The 25,075-nt window shown below is 38.1% G+C and overlaps 1 protein-coding gene across 12 annotated transcripts in view; it reads left to right on the forward strand.

Annotated features, from left to right (window-relative positions):
• The window catches only part of LOC138710290 (zinc finger protein 664-like), a 98,860-nt gene that overhangs the window by 65,194 nt on the left and 8,591 nt on the right, over window positions 1–25,075 (forward strand). For 11 of the 12 annotated variants that reach the window (XM_069841063.1, XM_069841056.1, XM_069841057.1 and 8 more), the window contains 3 exons: window positions 194–291; window positions 5,885–5,992; window positions 9,278–9,354. In XM_069841063.1, coding sequence (XP_069697164.1) covers window positions 199–291; window positions 5,885–5,992; window positions 9,278–9,354 — 278 coding nt within the window. In that variant the 5' untranslated portion in view covers window positions 194–198. Of the gene's footprint in view, window positions 1–193; window positions 292–5,884; window positions 5,993–9,277; window positions 9,355–21,336; window positions 23,346–25,075 lie in introns of those variants that run through there. The other variant, XM_069841067.1, reaches the window with a different exon arrangement.

Genomic DNA, 25,075 nt, shown 5'->3' on the forward strand with positions numbered 1-25,075 from the left:
TCGATTATAGACATCACTCATGTGTCTCTTGCAACAGTAAGCATACTCTTAGGCCTAGACCTACATTGTGCCTGCATCTGCATAGCATATAACTAATTCGATACAAGTTTCGAATTTGAGCAAAATATGTTGTAACAACTGTGAATATGTCTTACATCCTGTGGATGAATGTCATCTTAAATGCCTCTTTCAGTTGTGATGGATTTGATCAAAACAGAACCCATGACTGACCCATTGGCTATGCAGACAAGTAACGACATAGATGTGGAAGAGAAGAATCTTGTGTCACAAGTAAGTAAAATTGCAATGCACAATATGACAGAAAGCAATTTACAGTCAGCAGATATATTGAAGGAGACATTTCTTGCCTTGAGTTTTTTTTTCATGTTTGCTGTCATGTCATGTGCATATTTTACATAACAGAGTACGCTCTGAGGATGGTGTGAAGAAGCACCGAAACAGCTGTAAGCCGCACATACTTACACAATTAACACGAGTAAGCTCGCCATTCAATCAATTATTTAATTATAAGGGTTAGATCAGGGACAAGGATGGACCAAGGGTTATTTTTGCTACAAGCAAACGATCAATTAGCAGCCCTTCCCCCCAAAAGTGTAGTGTATCAAATTTAATTGTATGCCATGCCATTACTTAGAGAAATAGTTGTAGTCATAAAGCATAAAGTGAATTAGGTACTTTTAGTCTATTGCAAGAGATACAACAGATATTGGGCACATTAGAGAATTTACACCCTATAAGCCTGTTTGTACCTGGTACTAATTTTTCTAGTTTTTATGTTTACAAATTGTCTTAAGATGCTAGCATTATCCAGTGAATTAATGACATCATAGCCAGTCCACTTCAACTTCTTCAGAAGTAGTGGATACTAAGTACGTCTTTGTCCATTTCTAACAGAGATTGGTAATGTTCTCTCTTATCAGTATTACTAGAGATAGAAAATATCCGGGAAGTTGTCGATTTAGCTGTTCTTCCTGATGTGACTTGACTTCCAGAAGGCAACATTGATGGTAATGTCAGTAGACCTAGTTCTGAGTGTAATTATTGAACATCAGTGTAACATTCATCTGAAAAGTCTCTAGACACACACCTTCATCTCAAATAGCAGAAATAAATAAAATGCTCTCTCAACTAATAACACTCAATAAAAGAATTGTATTCCAATGGATACCATCCCATTGTGGAATCCTGGGAAACGAGAATGCGGATGCTTTAGCAAAGAAGGGCAGCACTGCTACTTACAGACCTGTTACTAAATCTACGTATTCCTCTGTGAAAAGATTGATTAAATGTACATACTAAGACTTCAACAAACAAAATTTGATAACACATTCTCAAGGGAAAAAATGGAACTCTCTGCATCATAATCCACAGTTGATTCCTGATTTACCGCGCAAATCATCTGTAGCTGCATTTAGATTGGCAACAGGCCATGACTGTTTGGCCAAGTAGCTGCATAGAATTGGAATATATCAGTCTCCTAACTGTCCATTGTGCAACTCAAATCAAGAAATGGATTCAGAACATCTCAAAATCTGTGCGTCAGTGGCTAACCATGACAATATCTTTGAAAAATATTGGAGTGCAAGAGGTCAAATGACTTTATTGTCAAATGCCTGGCATTAGAAAACAACAACAACACATTCATCTCAAAACATTCTGAAGGTTGAGACAGTTTTTCATAAGTTCCATGTTGTCACAATCCAGTGCTTTGTGTTTATCATACGAAAGGGTAAATCTTTTGCTGTGTTTTTCCATCTGTTAAGATTTTTGATTGAGTGCTGTGATAGCTCTGTGAAGAAATGAACCTTGAAGGCTGGAGCAACAGCAACAAGCTCATCTTCATCTTCTTAAGCCTTTTGATCTTCCTTGGCCGAATTCTAATTTCTCTCTGAAAGTGAGGATTTGAGCTTACTTTGTTACATACTTCTTATTACACAGTTGAAACCTACATCTGATCTGAACTCTTCACACTTTTTAGAAGGTCCAGAGCATTCGGCACGTTCCAGGATAATTTCTGGAGCAGTTAATTTCCAACAGAAATTAGTGCCAGGCTACTAACTACAGAGAAAATTAATTCTTGTAGCTTTTTTTTTTTTTTTTTTTTTTTTGGAATACCAATTGCAGTATTTTGCCCAAAAGCACCCAGATTCTGATGTTTCCTGGCCTCAGAACTGTTTCCAGACTTGAATATGAGTGATAACAGAGTGCGTCTATGTGGATGTTACACCGACCGTGTGTACCTGCTGCATGTTACAGCATCACGGTCAGACAGAGCTACATCACTCACCTCTAGGTTATGAGAATGGCTGCCATATAGCATGACAATACCCAAGGGTTCAGATCAAGACTTTGTTTTCACACTTTCGCAGTGTCATAGCTCTGGTCATGCATGCTTTTGAATGGCATCTCGTTTACTTAACGAACATTCTATTAGTACTTCATCTGAAGCATCAGAAACTGGAACAAAATCTAGGAAATGTTCTTCACTTTGCACAAATCTTACCACCATTGTACCCAACATCGGGAGTACAAGTGTCTTTGTCGGCACTTTAGGGACCAGGAAATACTATGAAAAAGGTTTATATGACATAATCATATCGTGAGCCTGCAGGTGAAGCACTCTGAGTTGAAAATCACAGCTTTGAGATAAAGGTGATTGGATAATTCCTTGATATGTGCACTGTATGTGTTTGCCGTTATATTTACCAACATTTGAACAAATTTTCTTTGCAAGTATCACATCTATATTAGTTATAATTTGCAGAAAGAAATTACTAATTGTTGATTATTTTGTGTTATTCATATTAAATTAATGAGATATGTTGATGACTTAATGTCTTTCTCCTGACAGTGGACACTTACGTACTGTGTTTCACCTGACTATTTTAGGCAGTGGACATCTAATTTCAACAGTTGCTGCTGACTCTCGTGCTTAATGAAAATGCCAAATGCTTTAGTGTTGGTTAGTTGGTTATTTAACGATGCTGCATCAACTAGGAGGTTATTTAGCGTTGATGAGATTGGTGATAGCGAGATGGTATTTGGCGAGATGAGGCTGAGGATTCGCTGTAAATTACCTGGCATTCACCTTATGGATGGGGAAAACCTCGGATGTTTTAGTGTTACTTTTCCTACTGTTACTGACATTTTATCCCAATATACAGTTTACGATATGTTCAGAATTAACAAAATTACCCAATATATTGACATAATTGAAATTGTTTTGATTCGGGAACTATTATAGAATTGGTCATTTATTGAGAGAGTGAAAAAGCTTCTCTTTTCAGACCCATTGGAAATAGAAAAGATTTAAGCAAATTATATTTAATTTAAATTATTTCTTTTGGATATCAGATAACATTTCATACCAGTATTGATGATACATAAAAAAAAAAGATTCAAATAAAGAAAGCACGCCAAATAGATTGGAATAATACCATTGATTCATGATTAAATTTTTTTCACACATTGCAAGTCAAAATAAAAATATAATTACGTTTTCCATCTCCTACGTGGCGAGCCTCAGCTGGAGTGTAATATATGCCATGTTCCACTTACTGTGGAACATTTTTTATTGCTTTCTATAAAATATGACTGTGTCCGTTGACAATATGGAATTCGGCCAACTCTACGTGACGTTCTTGGAAATGATTTTAATTGTACAAATGCAGTTCTGAGATTTTTATCGAATACAGTACTTGACAGGGTGATTTAGTTTTTTATTGACCTGTTTTACTTATCCTCCGAACCCTTTACATCCAGAGGTTACATTTGTTGTTTAGTATATGTTTTTAACTAGCTTGACATTGGGACCTTATACATCCTAATATTTTATAAAATTTAATTTTTTTTTTAATTTGATATACAATTTATCCCTGGTGGCCTTAGTTTCATAATTTTATTGGTTCCTTTGGATACTACCTAGGGTCAGAGAACTGCTCACTTTAATGATTATTTACATATCACCTTCTGTATACTTCATTTGTGTACCTCGCTTTACCATGACAACGCTTTTTAGTTCTTCTAGCACTCTGATTATTATATTATTTGTGTCTTTATTTTGTAAAGAATTTTAGATAAGGGCGCAAATAGCCATAGTAGCTGATGCGCCTTTCTTAAACCTCACTATCTATCTATCTGTCTGTCTGTCTGTCTGTCTGTCTGTCTGTCTGTCTGTCTGTCTATCTATCTATCTATCTATCTATCTATCTATCTATCTATCTATCTATCTATCTATCTATCTATCTATCTATCTATCTATCTATCTATCTATCCATCCATCCATCCATCCATCCATCCATCCTTCCATCCATCCACCTACCTACCTACCTACCTACCTACCTAGTCACCCACCCACCCAACTACCTACCTACCCAACTACCTACCTACTTACCTGTGTCTGTCTGTCTCTCTGTCTGTTCGTCCGTCCGTCCATGGAGACTTCGTCCAGCAGGTGTGTGGTTTCTTGAACTGGTCTCTGAGCCTCGACATCTGCCCGCCAACAGTTCACACACTGGAATATACGAGCACTGCACCGTCTGAGCCGAAGTTTTAAGAATTTTACACCAGCTTTTGTTTATAGACTTCGTATTAGTGAAGTTTTATCACGATATCCAAATTATTTTTTAGTTTTTACTGATGGCTCCCAGATAAATGATTGTGTTGGTTGTTCCTATGTTGCAAATGGACAGAGATTTAAATATAACATGAGTCAATACACTAGTGTATTTATAGCTGAACTAGATGTTTTTATAGAGCTTTATTGTTTTTAATTGGACAACCTCAAGCCAGATTCCTTATCTGCTCCGACTCTTTAAGCGCCATTCAGTTCCTGCAGTGTCTGAATTTTGATGATTCGCTTGTGCTGAGAGCCCAGGAACTTTTTCACACTCTCCTAATCTTTGACTGTGAGATTGAAGTAGTGTGGATTTCTGGCCATGTTGGCATCCCTGGTAATGAGGCAGCAGATGCTGCATCAAGGGATGGTGCTATGAATAGATCTGAGGTGTACTGGGGCGAGAGTTGGCAAGATATTCAAATTTACCTGAAATATACAATATGGTGGCAATGGGAAGGAGAATGGTCTGCACAAGAGGGAAACAAATTACAAAGTATAAAGAATACTGTTCGAGTTTGAGATTCGTCCACAAGAACATCACAACACGAAGAGGTTTTACTCACCTGGTTGAGGATTGGCCACTGTCATCTGACAGATGGCCATCTCCTACATGGCGAGCCTCGGCCGGAGTGTGATATATGCCGTGTTCCACTTATGGTGGAACATTTTTTACTGCAATGTAGAAAATATAAGCATTTCCATCGGCAATATGGAATTTGGCTGACTCTTCGTGACGCTCTTTGAAATGATTTTAATTGTACAAATGCAGTTCAGAGATTTTTATTGGATACAGGACTTGACAGGGTGATTTAGTTTTTTATTGATCCGTTTTACTTATCCTCCGAATCCTTTACATCCAGAGGTTACATTTGTTGTTTAGTATATGTTTTTAACAAAGTTGACATTTCGGACCTTTTACATCCGAATATTATATAAAATGTTATTGTTTTAAATGTGCCAGATATGTTATGTCTGGTATTATTTGTTTTATTACTTTATTGTCGCCTTTCAAATACTGCCTAGGTTATGAGAACTGCTCACTTTTATAATTTCATAAGAATCACCTTGTGGAGACTGCATCTGTGTACAACGTGTTTTAGTTTCCGTTAGCTTTCAGTTTACTCTGTTGTTTGTTTTTAGTTTTTGAAGAATTTTAGATAAGGGCGCAAACAGCCAGAATAGCTGACACGCCCTTTTTAAACTGCACTAACCAACTAACTTCACAGTGTTTTCTCTGTTACACAGGATCTGCACATCACTGTGGTAGAGGAGGAACAAGTTAACAGTTGCAAGATGAAATTTGAGGAAATTATAATGCCAAATAATTTTCTCGTAGTAAAATGTGAACCCGAGGTAAGTAAGGCTCATGGGATATGCTGAATTTTTTCTTCTCCGAATGTTTAACTTGTACTCTGTTCGTCTTCTTCCCTCTACAATTTTGGTTTGTAATAGAGACAGTAGTCCTCTGTGGTGACTGGGTTGTGAAAAATTCATTGTGACACTTTTGGTGGAGAAACTCGTAGTTGGGGTTTTTCTCAGGGTTCTTCCACTTCCAACAAGCAGAGCTTTATGTTTTCTCCAGAGGATAGCAATGTATGTTAGGAAACACGTGACATTGTGTGAAGAGGTAGTGCTCTGTTTTCATTTGCATAGAGATATTGTATTGTGTACAATCGTAACATGGATTTGTCCAAACAAGCTCAACGAGCTGTTATTCAATTTCTGATGACAGAAAATGTTAGTGGAGCCGAAATTTATCACCAAATGAAGAGTGTGTATGGTAATGAGTGTCTGACACTCTGTACAGTGTTTAGATTGTGTCGTGCATTTAGTGAAGGACGTGTGAGCACTAAGGACATGCCTAAACCTAGTCAAGCACACTTAGCCATCACCGTGGAAATGACTGCAGCCGTAAACAACCATATGAAGGAGAATCTCCGAATCGCCACCAGACAAATTGCTGAAACACTGTCCTTGAACAAAGGATCTGTTCACACCATTCTCCATTAACAGTTGGGATACCACATGGTTTACGTGCAATGGGTCCTCAAGCATCTTTCTGAGGAGCAGAAGGCTTGGTGAACGAGTACTTGCCTGGAGCATCTGCTGCGTTACCAAGGAGAGGGGGACATTTCTTTCCAAGATTGTGGCCGCAGATGAAATGTGGGGCCACCACTTTGATCCAGCCACAAAACAGATGAGTATGGAATGGCGGCATCCAAGCTCTCCTCGCCTGCGTCTAGCCAGTTCAAAAACAATGGGCCTTCTCATCAAAGAAAAAAGTGAACATCACTTTTCCAGCTCGTATGGAGGAATGAGCCTAATAATCTAGTAATTACCAGCATAATATGCGAGGGATCCAGGAGGAAAATGTATTGTGTTACAAATTTTTTAACCATTTAGAAAACACGTTCCAGCTAAAGATATGTGGTAAATAAGTAAATAAGCAAGACATTGTTACTGTTTCAGTACACGGCATTGTGACTTCTCTGTTTGGTATTATTTAGTATTTGTTGGGAACATTGAAGGGACAGCCAAATTAGCCTTTTAGAAACTACTCTTGCGTGATCCTCACTATAGGCTAATATTGTACTCCAACTGTTCCCTTCTACCAAAATTTCGACATGGGCTCAACTGGATTGGATGTTATGTGTCTGGTATTAACCCTGGATGGATTATACATTCATTCATTCATTCATTCATTCATTCATTCATTCATTCATTCATTCATTTATTATCTTCCATGAATCTTACATGAGCAATGAAGCTTTAAGATGTGGAACAAGTCAAAATTTTACAATATTACAATTACAAATTTTACAGATTTTTACAATATTTTACAATTTTTACAGTTTTACAATGTAGTAATTTTCTACAATGATGAGGTGAGGTCCGAGGATTCGCCAAAAAATTACCCGGCATTTGCCTTTTGGTTGGGGAAAACCTCGGAAAAACCCAACCAGGTAATCAAATCAAAGGGGGAAATGAAGTGATGCCGAGGACTTGCCATAGACAATCTGGCTTCAGTCCCACAGCTGGGAAAAACCTCGGAAGAAACCATTCAGTGAGACCAAAGGGGGATCCAACCCAAGCTCGAATGCAGCTTTCGATCAGCAGCCCAGCGAGTCTGCTGACTGAGCTACATTGATGGCTCTACTAAAAGTATATAATACATAGCCAATCAGATTATTAAATTTACAAACGCAAACGATCATTCATCAGTTGAGCTATATGTATAATACAAAACAAGTAAGTTAATTCAATTTAAGGCATAAACAATTCAATTAGTTGTGATATACAGAGATTGATAATACATATCATGCAAATTACTTCAAATTACAAACACAAACAATTTATCAGTGAAGCTATACAGATTACTATTCAATTTAATGCATATACAATTCATTGGCCAAAACTATACAAACATATACAATACAAAGTAAACAGATTAATTCAATTTACAAGCATACTTTCATTAGCTATACAAATTTGTATAATTAATATCAAGTAGATTAATTCAATTTATAATCATAAACAATTCATCAGTTCAGCTATACAGACTACTATACAATTTACAGCATATACAATTCATCAGCAGAGCTATACAAACTATTCATTTTAAAAGCATATACAATTCATCAGCTAAACTATACAAACATATACAGTCACATTAGTTCAATTTAGAAACTTATTTTCGTTAAGCTATACAAGACAGTACAATTCATATGAAGTAGATTAATTCAATTTATAAGCTTAAAAAATTCATCAGTTGACCTATACAGTATACTATTCAATTTACAGCACATACAATTCATCAGTTATGCTAAACAACAGATTAAGTCAATATAAAAACATATTTTAGTTGGGCTATATAAAATTGTACATGTCATTTTAACTAGAATAATTCAATTTACAAACATAAACAATTCATCAGTTGTGTAGAAGGTATGAGTATGTAGAAATTTGGTTAATTCTTTTCTAAACCTTTTCTCGTGGTTCTTCATATCTTTAAGATGATTAGGCAGTGCATTGAAGACTGTTATACATGAATAGCGAACTTCTTTTTTAAAACAGCTTAGGCTAACAGAGGGTAGATGAAGATCTGATTTATGTCTTGAATTAAAATGATGAATGTCTTGATTAGTATTGAATTTATCTTGGTTCTTAATATACAGCATCATTAGGGAGAGAATGTATTCACAAGGTAAGGTCAAGATTTCTAAATTTCGGAAAATATTTTTAAATGATGTCCTTTTATGCACACCAGCCATTATTCTTATAGCTTTCTTTTGTAAAACAAAAACGTGTTTAGCTTCAGACGAGTTACCCCAGAATATTAATCCATATTTCATTACAGAGTGAAAATATGTAAAGTATGACATTTTAAGTAATACTTAAATTATATTACTTTTCACGCGACTTAGTTTACACATTTCATCCTCGTGGTGGTTACAGGATTTTGTCTGGTCTCATGTAATATATAACATGCCATAACTAACAGCAACTGAGTCTTAACATTACAAGCAGGCAACTTTGCTTAAACTCGACTGTGTCAGTGTTGCTTGATGTGGCTAAAAGGCCGCGACCTTCACGAACTAAGTAGCTTTTCTGTATTATATACCTGCTCCTCTTTATCAGGAAGAGTCGGACACTGCAGTGAAGGGGGAGCTGAAGCTGGAAGTGGAGGCAGAGCAGGACCAAGTCTTGTCTGAGAGGTAAGTTGCCTGTTTATAATAAGCAAGGAGGTGATTATCGTTCACAGAAAGATATTCTGATGACTAAAATTCCATGACATAATATACTATCATTATCACAACGATCGAGGTGGGTTCCTCCAAGTTGGTTACCAGGGGGTGCAATGGTGGCTCTCGTGCATTCCTTTCTGCACATTTATTGTATTATCACCATCCAGCCCTTTCGTTCTCTCGTCTTTCTCATCACTATTTCTCACCGCCAGCCACCATTCCATGTGGAACGCCCACCACATCATCACAGCCATTTGCACCTCTCCATCCCCGCTGTGTAATCTTACCACGATCGCCTACATGACGGGATTTGCTGAGTATGCCTGATTAGGCTTCATATTTCTTCACCTTCTGGCTACTTATCTTCATTATTAGGCTAAGTGTCGGAGGCTGATAACTCCCGTCTCACCAGCAGGGATCTTTCCTATTTCTGTGGTCCTGTCCCACGGTTTCGAGCATGACTTCCCAATTGTGTGGCCAGACAGAGTGCCTAGCTCCTTCATACTGCTCCCATATGCAAGATTAGGTGCCGAGCCCGGACCAGAGGTCATGTACATTCACATGGAGCCCCAATGGGGGTCCGGGGCGATTTAAACGACCCAGTGACCGACTCTGCTCGCTGGGGCGGATATATCACTCCGACGTGTTACCGCTGACTTATGGGTGTCGCAGTGTAATCAACCACAAGTCCCCTGAACCTGCGTGCGGTCTCGGATTGCTCCGGCTTTGTTGCATGAGGTCGGAATTAGCCGAGTAGTCCGGCGGTTGTGTTCAGTGTAGAGTGGGGAGCCATAGGCGGTTATTCCCGACTCTGATATAAGACTTGCCATTAGGTGTATAATGGCCAGTTTGAAGACTAACTTCAGTGAGATGAGTCGCTTGGGATCGGGCTGTGGGGGATCCTCATAGGCGGCAAAGACCGTGAAGAACTCTATAGGTGTCTTTTCTTACGTCCCCCTGGTGGCAGGCCCAAGCCGACGGTTCCGTAGAGGGGGTGGGCAGTTCATTATGTTCTCGCGCTCTTCTCCCCCTCCCTGAGAAAAATATCACAAAAAGCAGAAGATAGCAATAGACACGATTGGTGGTAATATGACGAAAATTGCAATGGACATGGCCCCTGAGAAAGCAATAGTTAAAGTGCCGCCTCCAAAGTTTATTAGTATCACCGTGGATGAAGCAGAAAAGACTATGAAGAACATCAGTCCATTTTACGTGAGACGCAGACTTGGGAAGGTCAAAAATGCAACTCGACTACACAACGGTGGCCTTTTCATCGATACTATATCTCCAAAACAGAGTGAAATGCTGTTGAGAGCAAAGTTGCTCGGGTATTACTCTATTAAAGTCAAATGGCACTCCTCGCTGAACACCACTCGGGGAGTAGTTCATACGGATTCTCTGGATGATATGTCTGATGAAGAGCTCCAACTAGAACTGGCGGAGCAGTCCGTGTTCAAGGCTTATCGTTTATTACGTAAGCAGGACGGACGGACTGTTCCCCTGAGCACAGTCCTATGACGTTCGAAAAGCCTGTCCTATTGGAATACATCCTTGTTGGGTACGAGCGTGTCCCAGTTCGTGCGTATGTGCCAAATCCTATGCAGTGCTTTAGGTGCCAATGGTTCGGACATACACAAAAACGTTGCACTAACAACATCATATGTGCAATGTGGACAGTTCTGACCATGGGGATTCCCCATGTGTTGGCGCCGAGCACTGTGTGAATTGTTCTGGGGACCATGCCGCTAACTCTAAAAATTGACCGATGTATATGGTAGAGAAGGATATTCAAGAGCTCCGAGTTCGGGAAAATATTATTTTCTCGAGGCGTGTAAGCGTATTTTAGATCAACAGAAAAAGGCCACGGAAAAATCCTATGCAGAAGTGAACAGAGGCGATTGATTCATCCACATAAATGTCACCTCTTACTAGTATACCTGGGAAGCGTATTGAGAGCGCAACCCAGACGTATGTGGACGTTAACACTCAGACTGCTGAGTCAGACGACTCGTGTGGCATTCATATCAGGCCTTACATTGCAAAAAAGATCACTACCATGGCGACAGAGAAAGATTCAAGGCCTGATAGATCGCCACGACGTCGCACTACTTCTTCGGGTGAAGGTTCGAGATCACGCTCCCGATCCAGTGCTCGATCAAGATCACGATCAGGTGTGCGACGATTTGCGAGTGAGTCCCCATAGTCGAGGGCTAAGCAGTTTCAGTCAAAGGCACCAAATCGTAGAAAAGATAAGAAGAGAAGATCACCAACATGATTTAGCTCATTGAGATGACTGATATTGTACAGTGGAATGTGAACTGTGTACGCAGCAGATATACAGAACTACAACAATTGAGCTGTCATGAGATTCCTACTATTTTATGTCTTCAGGAGACACACCTCCATCCGGAAAACTCCTTCATTATCTCGGGATACTACGTCTACCATTACGATCACCTTGCTGGTATTTGTGCTAACGAAGGTTGTGCCCTCCTACTCCGCCAAACAGTATTTTCCTCTGTCATCAATGTTCCCACTCCTCATCAATGCATAGCATTCCTATCATTCAGTTTTCAATAGTATGTATGTATATGCCCAGAGATACTCCTTTCTCAGTAAATGAAATTCAACATACTCTGTCGCAGGTACCTGCTCCATATGTGGTAGTGGGGGATTTCAATGAATCCCACCACTCTTGGGGCTCCAATTCCGATGATGACAGAGGAAATAAAATAGCAGAGGTATATCCCCGTCTAAATCTAATTACTCTGAATTCAGGGGAAGCAAGACGTCTTGCCTTTGCTTACGGTACTTACTCCATGATAGATATCTTCATTTCTAGCCCAGTTTTGTCCACGCATTTCGAATGGTCTGTGATTCACGACCTACATGGTGGGGACCACTACCCCATTCGAATGCGTATGTCTGCTGAATCTCTCTCTCCAAACTGGGTTATTGAAAAGGTGGACTTTGTCGGATTTTCTGAGATCATATCATTGCATGATAACGGACATGAAAGTTGGACTCCGTAGTAGAACATTTCTCAACTGTGGCTATAAAGTCAACGGAATTATCTATCCCCCCCCCCCCTCGGTCGTCCTGCAGGCCAAAGTGCTTCTCTGTCCCCTGGTGGACGGATGCCTGCAGAGATGAAATCCAAGACTGCAAACGTACCTTACACTAAATTGAACGCCATCCAACCCAAAAAAATTTTGTCCTGTTTAAACGTCTTCGAGCCAAAGATCGTCGCACTGTGTGCAATGTTAGGAAGATATCCTGGCCAAACTATGTCAATTAGTTGAAAAAGAACGTTCCAACTAACATCGTATGGGTCAATGTCCATCGAATAATGGGAAAACGTAGCTCTGTAATTCTGGGTCTTGTAAACAATGGAGTAACGACTACCAGTCCCATAGATATTGCTGAAATATTTGCTTCCACATTTGCAGAAATAAGCAGCTCAAAGAATTATGACTCGGAATTTCTGAAAATAAAAAATTCTGCAGAAAAACAGAACCTAAATTTTAAATTTGATAACACAGATGACTACAATACACTGTTCACATCCGAGGAGCTGGAGGTGGCACTAGACACATCCCCTGACACCTCCCCTGGCCCTGACAACATCCGTAACCGCACGCTTCTCCATCTTCCTCCTGCTGAAAATCCTTTTTTCTGTCAATATACAACAGAATCTGGACTGAGGGTGTATTTCCATCTGCCTGTCGTTCCAGCATTGTAATCCCAGCCCAGAAAGTGGGAAAGGCTCTTTCTTTACTTGGCAGTTATAGGCCAGTTTGCCTCACCAGCTGCGTAGGCTATGTAAGCTAATGGAAAAGATGATAAGCAAACTCCTGATGTGGGTACTCAAATCGGAAAACCGATTACCTAATATTCATTGTCGTTTTCGTAAGCACAGTTCCGCTGCAGACCATCTTGTTTGGCTGGATAGTGCCATTAGAGATGCTTTCCTCAAGAAGGAACATCTTGTGGCGGTCTTCTTTGATCTAAAAAGGCTTACGATACCACATGGTGTTATGGCATTTTGCAAACTCTGCGTGATTGGGGACTTCGTGGCAGTCTACCAACATTTATTGCGAAGTTCATTGCAGAGCGGTATTTCCTAGTTCGAGTAGGCACCACACTTTCTAACGAACATCTCCAAGAAAATGGCGTTCTGCAGGGGTCTTTATTAAGCGTCCTTGTTTTCTGCATTGCTATCAATGGAATTGCCCAGTATGTGGTGCCGAGTATCTTCTCTCTTGTACATTGATGACTTCAGTTTATATTACAGCTCCCAATATCTTTCATCCATCGGTCGACAGTTGCAACTGATCATCAACGTGCTATCAGAATGGGCTCGTTGCAGTGGTTTTAAATTCTCCTCTCTAAAAACGCAGTTTGTCCACTTCTATAACCATCGTGGACTGCATCCACATCCTGAACTGCGTCTCAATGGAGTGGAGTTGCAATATACAGACACTGCGAGATTTTTGGGCCTTATCTTGGATTATAAATTAACATGAGAGGCGCATATAGATGATCTGAGTAGGTGTTGCGAAAAAACCTTAAATCTTTTACGCCTTTTGTCAGGGGTTCGCTGGGTGCAGACCGCATAGTGCTTTTACGTCTTTATCGTGCTCTTATCCGGTCAAAGATGGATTATGGCTATTTGTCTATGTATCACCATTTAAATATAAGTTACGTCTCTTAGACACTATGGGATACGACTTGCTACAGGGGCCTTCCGAACGAATCAGGTAAAGAGCCTGCATTGCGAAGCGGGGGAACCATCACTGTATCGGCGACGTAATGTCTTATTGTGCTTGTATGCTGTTAAGGTCCGCTCACAGCCCGAGCACAATTCTTACCACTCCTCTTTTACCAATTGTCTCTTTATGGCCGGTACAGTGAAAATCCACGGAGATTTGGTCCAGCATGTGTGCGGTTTCGTGAACTGCTGTCCGAGCTCGACATCTGCCTGGCCAACAGTTCACACACTGGAGTATACCACCACTCCACCGTGGACTATGCGACGTCCCAAGTTTGACGTAAGTCTGAGCCTATATTTTAAGAATTTCACACCAGCTTTTGTTTACAGACTTCGTTTTAGTGAATTTTCATCACATTTTCCAAATCATTCATTAGTTTTTACTGACGGATCCCGAGTAAATAATTTTGTTGGTTGTTCCCTTGTTGCAAATGGACAGATATTTAAATATAAATTGAGCCAGTACACTAGTGCTTTTACCGCTGAACTGTATGATTTTTTTTTTTATAGAGCTTTATTGTTTTTAATTAGACACCCCGAGGCAGATTCCTTATCTGCTCTAACTCTTTAAGCGCCATTCAGTCCCTGCAGCATTTGAATTCTGATGATCCGCTTGTGTGGAGAACCCAAGAACTTTTCCACACTCTCCTAACCTCAGATTATAAGATTGGAGTAGTGTGGACTTCGGGTCATGTTGGCATTCCTGTACACGAGGCAGCGGATGCTGCATTAAGGGACAGTGCTATGAATGGATCTGAGGTGTATTTTCGTGAGAGGTAGAAAACATTAAAAATTACCTGAAGCATACGTTATGGTGGCAGTGGGAAGGAGACTGGTCTGCACAGGAGCGAAATAAGTTACGAAGAATAAAGAATACTGTTCGCGTTTGGGATTCGTCCACAAGAGCGTCACAACACGAAGTTTTACTCATCTGGTTGAGGATTGGCCATTGTCATCTGACTCATGGCCATCTCCTACGTGGCAAGCCTCAGCCGGAGTGGGATATGTGCCAGGTGGAACATTTTTTATTACAGTGTAGAAAATATGACCCTGTCCATCGGCAGTATGGAATTCGGCCAACTCAACATGACACTCTTGGAAATGATTTTAATTGCACAAATGCAGTTCTGAGATTTTTATCGAATACAGGACTTGACAGGATGATTTAGTTTTTTATTGATCTATTTTACTTATCTTCTGGACCCTTTACATCCGGAATTTACATTCGTTGTTTTATATATGCTTTTAACACACTTGACATTTGGACCTTTTACATCCGAGCATTTTATAAATGCGCCAGATAATTCGTTTCTGGCGGCATATGTTTTATTATTTTATTGTATCTTTTTAAATACCAGCTATGTTCTGTAAACTGCTCACTGTTATGTTTTTTTATGCATCACCCTGTTGAAACTGCATTTGTTTGTCTCGTTTTAACCGTGACAATGCTTTTAGTTCTTTTGAGCATTGAGATTATTGTATTGTGTTTCTGTTTTGTGAAGAATGTTAGATAAGGGCGCAAATAGCCATAGTAGCTGACGCGCCCTTTTTAAACCCACTAACAAAGTCTTTTTCTTTCAGCCAGCATTTCGCACACATTAAATTATTATCTAGCCGTGATTCGTCCAGATAAAACACTTGCCAGCCTTCTTCTTTAATGTGTTTGATCTGAACACGGAAACGTGAACACCAGTCAAGAATAATAGGCTCGTTCTAATAGTACGACTCGTTTGTTTTGTACTCTCTTCCAGACAAAGCCCATATTTTTCAAAACTTTTCGAAGAGAAGTTGTACTCCACCTCCAATTAATATTTGCTCGCAAATCTGGAATGAGTTTTTTTAATGAGGGAACAACTTTTTGAACGGTGTGGAATTCTTCAGTGGTGTGTCTTACAACCTATTAATCGAAGTCATCTATTTACATCATTCCCCGCGTTCTCGTCCTAATTAAATGAGCGGAAAATACTTATGAGATATAATAATAATAATAATAATAATAATAATAATAATAATAATAATAATAATAACAATAATAATAATAATAATAATAATAATGGTAATAATAATAATAGTAATAATAACACTAATAATAATAATGATAATAATAATAATAATAATAATAATAATAATAATAATAATAAGTAATTATAACATGCTGTACAATAATGTATAATGTGCTTAATGCTACTCACTTCGCCAGGTATCATACCATTACTATATTCAGTAAATATTGTGATTAAGTATGGTGTTAACTTCTGAACCGTCAAAAAGTAACAAGGAATTTATGAAACCTTGGAAACTTACCTTTTTTTTCTGGTCATTTTCGGAGACTCATCAGGATTAGACGTGACGAACTGCTTAGTTTTCTTATTGTGGATATGCTTTTTCCCGTATAAGCAGCGACTCGTTTTAATGATTGATTGAGAGGAAAGAGGAACATTTTGCTGTCTTTCTCAATGTCACAGCACTCTGCTAATTTTGCATTTATCTTCCTACTTTCGCTATGAATAGTAGCAGGATTTTTCCGAGGTGGAGTTCGAGGAGGTGGTTCCTGTGAGGGGCCTGGGATTGGTTCTTCATTCATTTTGAATTATAAATCAAAATGAATTAAATATTGTTCCAGTAATTAACCCAAAGCCGTAACAACGTAACAGTAAAATAGTAATAACACAGAGAAGACGATCTAAATGCTACCAGCACACTCTAACGGCAATAAACGGAATCATACCCAGCCGACAAACTCAAAAGTTTCTGCGCGAAGGTTGCCGGTACCGGCTACGAAGTTCACCAAAATCTGCTGATCTGGCACATGGAAGCCGAGGGCTTAAGAAGTGCGCAGATAGTAGCCTCACCAGGCATTCGTAACAAATCCTGTCATGTAGCCAAACGTGGCAAAAACAAAAGGAGAGGTGAAAATGGCTGTGATGATGTCGTGGGCGATCTGCATGCAATGGTGGCCGGCGGAGAGAAATATAGTGTTGAAAAAAGACGAGAGAATGAAAAGGGCTGGGTGGTAATTAAGTCGAAAAATGGCCGAAAAGAAGAGCACGAGAGAGACCATTGCACCCTCTCGGGCACCAACTTGGAGAAACCCACCTCGACTGGCTGGGTATCGATCCCGGGACCCTTCCCTGAGTGCATGAATGCTCTACCGACTGAGCAACCCAAGGAAATTATTCAAACCTGCTTCACAGGGAGCTACTACCTGAAAGCCAGATTTGCATAATACATTCGGTACTGAGATACATTAACAGAAAACCACAATTTAAGTCACACAGAATTGTGTGCACTCATAGTTGAGTTCTGGCGTCTTGTCAGCCCATTTGAGTTGTGTGGATATAAAGGGAAGAATTGTGACAGTGTCGTGTATAATTCCTGGGGTAACTCATTTGGTAGAGCATTCATGCGATACCCGGCCCCGGGACAATTTTTCTCGTATAATTATTGAAGTGTTTTCCGTATTTGAGCGTTACAGTGTCTGCACTAAAACTTTATATATTAGAAACTTTTAAATCGTGTCTATCTAAAATACATAGATTTCAGTTCTCAAAAATGCTGTCAGCTGTTTCATTCCAATTATCATAAGTGCTAAATAATTTTGCTTTAACTCCACTAATCTAAAAAAAAAAAAATTATTTAGTACTGACTGGAAAACACTTAATATTGCCTTTATTTGAGGCATCTGTTGAAACAAAGAAAAAAATGTCATCTTTTAAATCTGTTTCTACTAATTCTACAGAATGAACAAGCAGCTCACATTTTATATGTTCACAGTAAAGTTTTAAACTTAACTTCAAATCTTTGATAATTCCACTCGCTAGCAATGCCACAATCAGTAGAAAAATAATTATGGTTATGCATTATTATTGCATGATATGCAAACAACAATATTATTGAGCGGTGAAAATGTTTCAAGATCTGTAGTGCGATTCATAAAGTGCTATAGTTATAGATGGATGGATGGATGGATGGATGGATGGATGGATGGATGGATGGATGGATGGACGGATGGATGGATGGACGGACGGACAGAGGGAGGGAGGCATGGATGGATGGATGGATGGATGGATGGATTTATTCGTTCCATAATATTCTTACATTTGCTTTATAGAATAGAATAAATAACATGTCGAATTCTTACATTTAGTGTATAAAACTGCAAATATGAATTATGTACAGAATTAGTACCTTAATAACAATAACAATAAGTTTTACCATTTAATAGTATTAAAGCCTAGATGTTGATACAGCGTCGTAAAATAACCCAATAAAAAAATATTATTAAAATATTTACACAGTACTGTCAAATGTCAAGAATTCACCTACAGAATAGAAAGTGTGAGATACTAAGTAATTTTTTAGTTTTACCTTAAATAATGAAGGGTTATGTTTATTATTCTTAATGTCTTCAGGAAGACTATTGAAAATTTTTATCACCATGTAACATACTCCCCTTTGATAGCATGATAAATTAGATGATGGCATATGAAAATCATCATTTTTCCGGATATTTATGCTATTTATAGGTGAATTACTTCGAAAATGTTCTTTATTACAGAAGAGGAAATTTATTAAATGGTATACATACTGATTTGTTAAGGTCAGAATCTCTCATTTTTTTTTTCAATAGTCTGCACGATTCTCTAGCCTTTGCTCCAACTATTATTCTAATTGTTCTTTTTTGTAATAATATATTTTTACTATCTGCAGAATTTCCCCAAAATATTATTCCTTATGACATAATGGAATGAAAATAGGCAAAATATATTGTTTTTAAGATATTGCTGTTTAGAAATTGTTGTAACGACCTAATTGCGAAGCATGCTGAGCTAAGTTTGGTTTTTTTTTCTCTTTAATACGATTTTTCCAGTTCAATGTATTATTAATATGCAAATCAAGAAATTTGGTTGTTGATGTTCCTACTAGGGGTACATTGTTGATAGTTGTGTCTTATGTTTCAGACATTAAATTTGAAGTGGTTTTAAATTGAATTATGTTAGTTTTATTAATGTTTAATACTAATTTATTGGTTGGTTGTAACCCAGTCATAAATTTTAAGGAGAATTGTTTCTGTTTTATATTTGAATGTGTCAAAGTTGTCTGTAATTATAATACTGTCATCAGCAAAGAGTATAGGATAACCTGTTCCTTTTATTATGAGGCCAAGGTCATTTATAAAAATTATAAAAAGAAGAGGCCCTATTATAGATCCTTGCGGGACCCATGTATGAACATTTCCCCATGTTGTATATTTAAAGGAGTTCCTGAATGTGTTGATTTCTCTGTTTAGGAGATATGACTGAAACCACTGGTATGCTATGCCTTGAATACCATATTATTCTAATTTTTGCACTAGAATTTTATGATTAATACAATCGAAAGCTTCGGAGAGATCACAGAATATCCCTCCTACTTGTAATTTTTTATTAATAGCTTCCAGAATTTTATCAGTTAAATTAAACGTCGCTTGCTCAGTTGATTTATTCTTTCTGAATCCAAATTGTTCCGGAATGAGAATGTTGTTTCTATCAGGATGATGATATACTCTCTTATATGTACAGTAACTTCTTCGAAAACCTTTGAGAAGACTGGTAGAAGGGATATGGGCCTGTAGTTTTCGGGTGAGGTTCTATCCTCTTTCTTGAATAACAACTGAATATTTCAGTTGCTCTGGAAATACACCATTAAACATTGAAAAGTTACATAAATAAGACAGGGGCTTGGCTATTATTTGTCTACTGGCTTTTAATACTTTACTTGTAATTTCATCATATCCCAAGGAATTTTTAGATTTTAATTGCTCTAGAATTGTAATTATTTCTCGTGGATTTTCTGGAAAAATTTGAATATTTGGAAAAGTTACAGGAACAGATACTTTCAAACAATCGATATGATTATTATTATTATTATTATTATTATTATTATTATTATTATTATTATTATTTTTTTTTTTTTTTTTTTTTTTTTTTCTGTGGGATGTTTAGGTTATCCAGAAAGTATCTGTTGAATATGTTCGCAATTTCTGTTGTATCTGACATTTTTTTATTTGTTAGAAGAGTGTAACTTTGTTCTTTACTTCTAAACTTTCCACTTCCTTTTTTTTTATTATGTTCCAAATTGTTTTGATTTTATTATTCGAGTTTAGAATAATTCCGTTACAGTAAAGTTCTTTGGCTTTAAGATTACTTTGTGTAATAATTTAGAGTACTTTTTAAGGTGAGATATTAATTTGGGATCATTACTATTTCTGCTTCGAGTATATAGGTTCCTGTTAGTTTTAGATGAGATTTTTATGCCTTTTGTAATCCAAATGTCGTAAGATGTTTGAGAATTTTTGTACTTTACAGGAAAACTGGATTTAAAGACATTTAGAAATGTAATTATTATGAAACACATTCAATTTACTATTCATATCACCATTGCCATAAACTGATTCTCAGGTTTCATTTTTAGTTTAGCTTCAAAGTCCTTTAAAGGTTCTTCATTTATAACTCTTAACCTAAATTTATTCGGGTGTTTTGATGCAGGAATGTTATCGTTTCTGCTTATTAGTTGAGCATCATGGTCTGAAAGACCATTTATAATCGTACCTGTCGGTTAACTATATAATCTATCTTTCCTTATATATCTTAATCCCTTCCCAGCATAAATATGAAATATTTAAACAGAAAAATGAAGCAAATATATCATCAACATATATCATGAATCAAAACGTTTGACTCTGAATTGCACAGTATGGCATTCAACTGTCATTGTACATTGTCTGATGAATCCTTCTCTATTATAAATGTTGAAAATAATGAATCTGTGATGCGAGCGAGAGCCCATGGAGAGGCAAGAGCTGACCTGACACTGGCAAGATTATCCACCCAGTACAGGAGTAACAGTGATCTGTATAGCTTATGTATAATGCTGGATGGGTACTGGTCTCATGCACTGGCCGAAATTGCATGAGAAAATTTCTTCCCGTGTGAGGATTGGAATCCGCACTGACGCCATATCGCTAGTTCAATGCCTGACGTCACACGGGTGTGGCAGAGAAGAATGTTGAACATTCAGTCAATGATTAAATATCAACAGTCTGCTTGTGAGTTGCAGTTTTAAATGTGTGTTTTTTTTTTTTTTTTTTTTTTTTTTTTTTTTATCTTGGTTACTGTGTACATTGTACATTTTCGTGTCAGTATTGCAGTTACTGAAAGCAGTACCCCGTCATCAGAATGCGATGGCGTCGGCTGTGAAGGGGATGTGGGTGCAACGTTAAGTTCCGTGTTCGTAGAGAAGCCTGCCCCGCAAAGAGCTATGGGATGTTGCAATTACGACAAAGTATTTGCAACGGAAAACATCTCGAAGACAAAATTTCGGAGCCACAGACCTCACTCTTCGATGCGCAGTGAAGCAGGCGACAACTCATACAAGTGCGGCGTCTGCGGCAAGGTTCTATCGGCCATTCGTTCTCTCAAGTGTCATTTGCGGACTCACACGGGCGAGAAACCGTTCAAGTGCCATGTGTGCGAGAAGTGCTTCTCGGAGTCGAGCAGTCTGCGGAAGCATCTGCGTGTGCACACCGGCGAGAAGCCGTTCAGTTGCGACGTGTGTGGGCTGTGCTTCTCGCAGTCCGTGAACCTCAAGAGACATGTACGCCTGCACACATCCTAACCTACTGCTAACCTCAGAGTTGACCAGACTTCAATTAGGAACATGTAACTGCGCTGCTCGAAGTAGTCCGCCGTGTTTTGTGAACCTCAGCCAGTGTAGTGCTACAAGCTGTTTCATTATCAGTGAGTTACATCCTAATGACATGCTTCAATTATTATTTTTGACACTATAACAAACACTTTCCTGAATTATTTTCCCCGGTCAGAAGATCTCAAAAGGCAAGCTACATCACACAGGCCAGAAGACATTCAAATGTGAAGTGTATGCATCGTGTTTCTCGAACTCACAAATCTATTACAACTACTAAGATTTGTTGAAAATCATCTGTCCTCAAGTGAGGTTGACCACTGGTATCCTGAATTACAAGCATCAAACTATAAAAAGAATAAAATGAGTAAATAATTATTCGCTTCCTACATTTAAAACACATATTTATGTGTTAACATATAAATGATAGTGTAGAATTTGAAGAAGACCTTCAGAATTTCATAAAAGAGAATTTTCAGTGGCTGTTCGTGCCTAAAATGATAGGGGTTCACTAATTTTATATTACATAGTTTTCCAACAATTTAAACTATATCTCATTTCTGAAAAATAAAAAAAAAATACTACAGTTCTTTCAAGTAGAAATTATCTTAAAATGAGCCTGACGATGATGATAATGATGATGATGATGATCATCATCATTTATCTTTGAAAAACAGCGATTTTTCCTTACGTTGTCAATATTCTGCCTGAAAGCTGAGCTAAGCTGTTGCCTAATAAAATGGACTGATAAATCTAGGCAAGCATTCCTATGAGCAATAGATTCCTGATGCTTTTTAATTTTCTTTGTAAAATGGCTTAAATGTGACACACTAGTGCATGTCCAGCTCATAACTTTACCCTTAGCAAATTGCAGGCCCAGGAAACAAAATTATTTGTAGATTGACAACTGCAAATCCAGCTGTTTCTTTCATACATTTTTACATTAAAAGCCCTGCAAAATGTCTCACCTCGGCTTGTTTCTGCTTGCTTTAAATCGAGTTGAGGTAACAGCCTTGCTAGCTTCTTTATTTTACACTTATCTTCCAAGATTACAAAGTAAAAAATTTGTTTGTAAACAAAGATATTGAACACTATTAATTTTCTTCGGAAACGAATACTGGTCACACTCATAGATGAATATATTAAGACTAAAACACTAAGAACGACCATTCTTACATTTCTGCCATAGTGTGCTCGCTGTCTCATTATTACGTCACTGGACAGCTGTGCTTAGCACAGTGCGCTGGTCTTTTTTAGCAGCGCATGTACATGTTTCCTCTGCAGCATTCCCCCCTTACCTTTCGCCCAGCATGGAATTCGAGAAGCTGGCATGGCGAGGTTCAGAGTAGAAATTGAACCTCGTAATCATGTATTTGATCTCTGAGATTCATAGATATTTATATTACAAAAATATATCAGAGCCGCAAGTAAACTTATTAAAGATAAGGAAGAAACAAAGAATGATAATGTAAATTATAAATAAATTTATTTGAACAATTAAATTGTTTTTCCTTGTTTTTTTTTTCTGGTGGTTCTCTGAGCCATTGAACTCATAGCATGCGCTGCCACTGGGAATTTTAAAAGATCTAAGGATATTACATATGAATTTGGTAAACATCTCCTCCAAATAATAAGCCTGTAACATCCCAGTTGTAAAGCGAAATGCCATATTTTTCACTGAAGTATGGAGGGCAAGGTATATATATTTAGCTCACTTGTCATCATTTATCTGCAATGCCTGATTCGTGTCTTGCTCAAAGTATAAACTAGGTTCTAAGACCATCGCTTTCTGGGTTCTTCGATTGATGGCAGTTCTATCCACCCTTCTATGAAAATCAAACATGCTGGCGACAAGGCATTCAAATGTAAAAATTGTGAAAAGTAGTTCTGTTATAAGAAATATAAAAAGGCATGTGCACAAAGAAGTCCTGTAATTACAATACTTCTGGATATCGGTCTCACAAGGGGGATAGATACTTTTTACACTTTGAGAACAGAGCGAAAAACTAGATTCTGCGACATTTCTGCTTCATTCTCAGCAAATGTATAGCTAGTAATTCAGTGAAATTTATACAAGTAATTGACTGGTGCTCATTGGCATGTAGTGAAGTGGTGCTGAAATACATTTACCTATCTTCTATCTTTTCTTCTTTCTTTTTTTTTTTATTTTTTTCTTTCTTACAAATTTGTCGCTGACTAGATCATACAATTTGCAGTCTCCTCGCAAATGACACATTACTTTGTTCCCTATTGCTACCACCTAATACTTGTTCAAAGTGTTTCCAGTCCTTCGCAATTCCATATATAGAGTGAGTAAAAAGTGTCAAACAATGCTTGTAACTTTATTTCTAATTTTATGAAGAAACTATTTATATAAAAGTTGTAAGGTATCAAAGAAGGAATATTTTTCAGATATTGTGCATTTCATTTATAAAGCGTTATGGAATTCTACAAACTCTGCATGATTAGGGACTTCGTGGCAGTCTGCCAACATTTCTTGCGAAGTTCATGGCACAGTGTTATTTCCACGTTCGAGTAGGCACCACACTTTCTAACGAACATCTGGAACAAAACGGCGTTCTGCAGGGGTCTGTATTAAGCGTTCTTCTTTTTCTGCATTGCAATCAATGACATTGCCCACTGTGTGGGTGGACCAGTTTCTTCTCTGCTGTATGTCGATGACTTCAGTTTGTACTGCAGCTCCCGATACCTTCCATCTATAGGTCGACAATTACAACTGGTCATCCACGTATTATCACAATGGGCTCTTCGCAATGGGTTTCAATTCTCCACTCTGAAAACGCAGTGTGTTCATTTCTACAGCTTCGTGGACTGCATCCTCATTCTGAACTGCATCTTAATGCAGTGGAGTTGCAATATACAGACACTGCGAGATTTTTGGACCTTATCTTTGAATATAAGTTAACGTGGGAGGCGTTTATACGTGGTTTGAGAAGACGTTGTGAATAATTATTAAATATTTTACGCCTTTTGTCAGGGGTTCGTCGGGGTGCAGACCACATAGTGCTTTTACGTCTTATTGTGCTCTTATCTGATCAAAGCTGGATTATGGCTATTTTATTTATGGGTCGGAAAATAAAGCGACGTTTCCGCTCTTAGACACTATCCATCATCATGCGATACGACTCGCCACATGCGCCTTCCGAACGAGTTGAATAGAGAGCCTGTATTGTGAAGCGGGAGAACCATCTCTGTATCGGCGACATAATGCCTCCT

This window comes from Periplaneta americana, chromosome 12, assembly GCF_040183065.1.
Source record: "Periplaneta americana isolate PAMFEO1 chromosome 12, P.americana_PAMFEO1_priV1, whole genome shotgun sequence".
NCBI lineage: Eukaryota > Metazoa > Arthropoda > Insecta > Blattodea > Blattidae > Periplaneta > Periplaneta americana.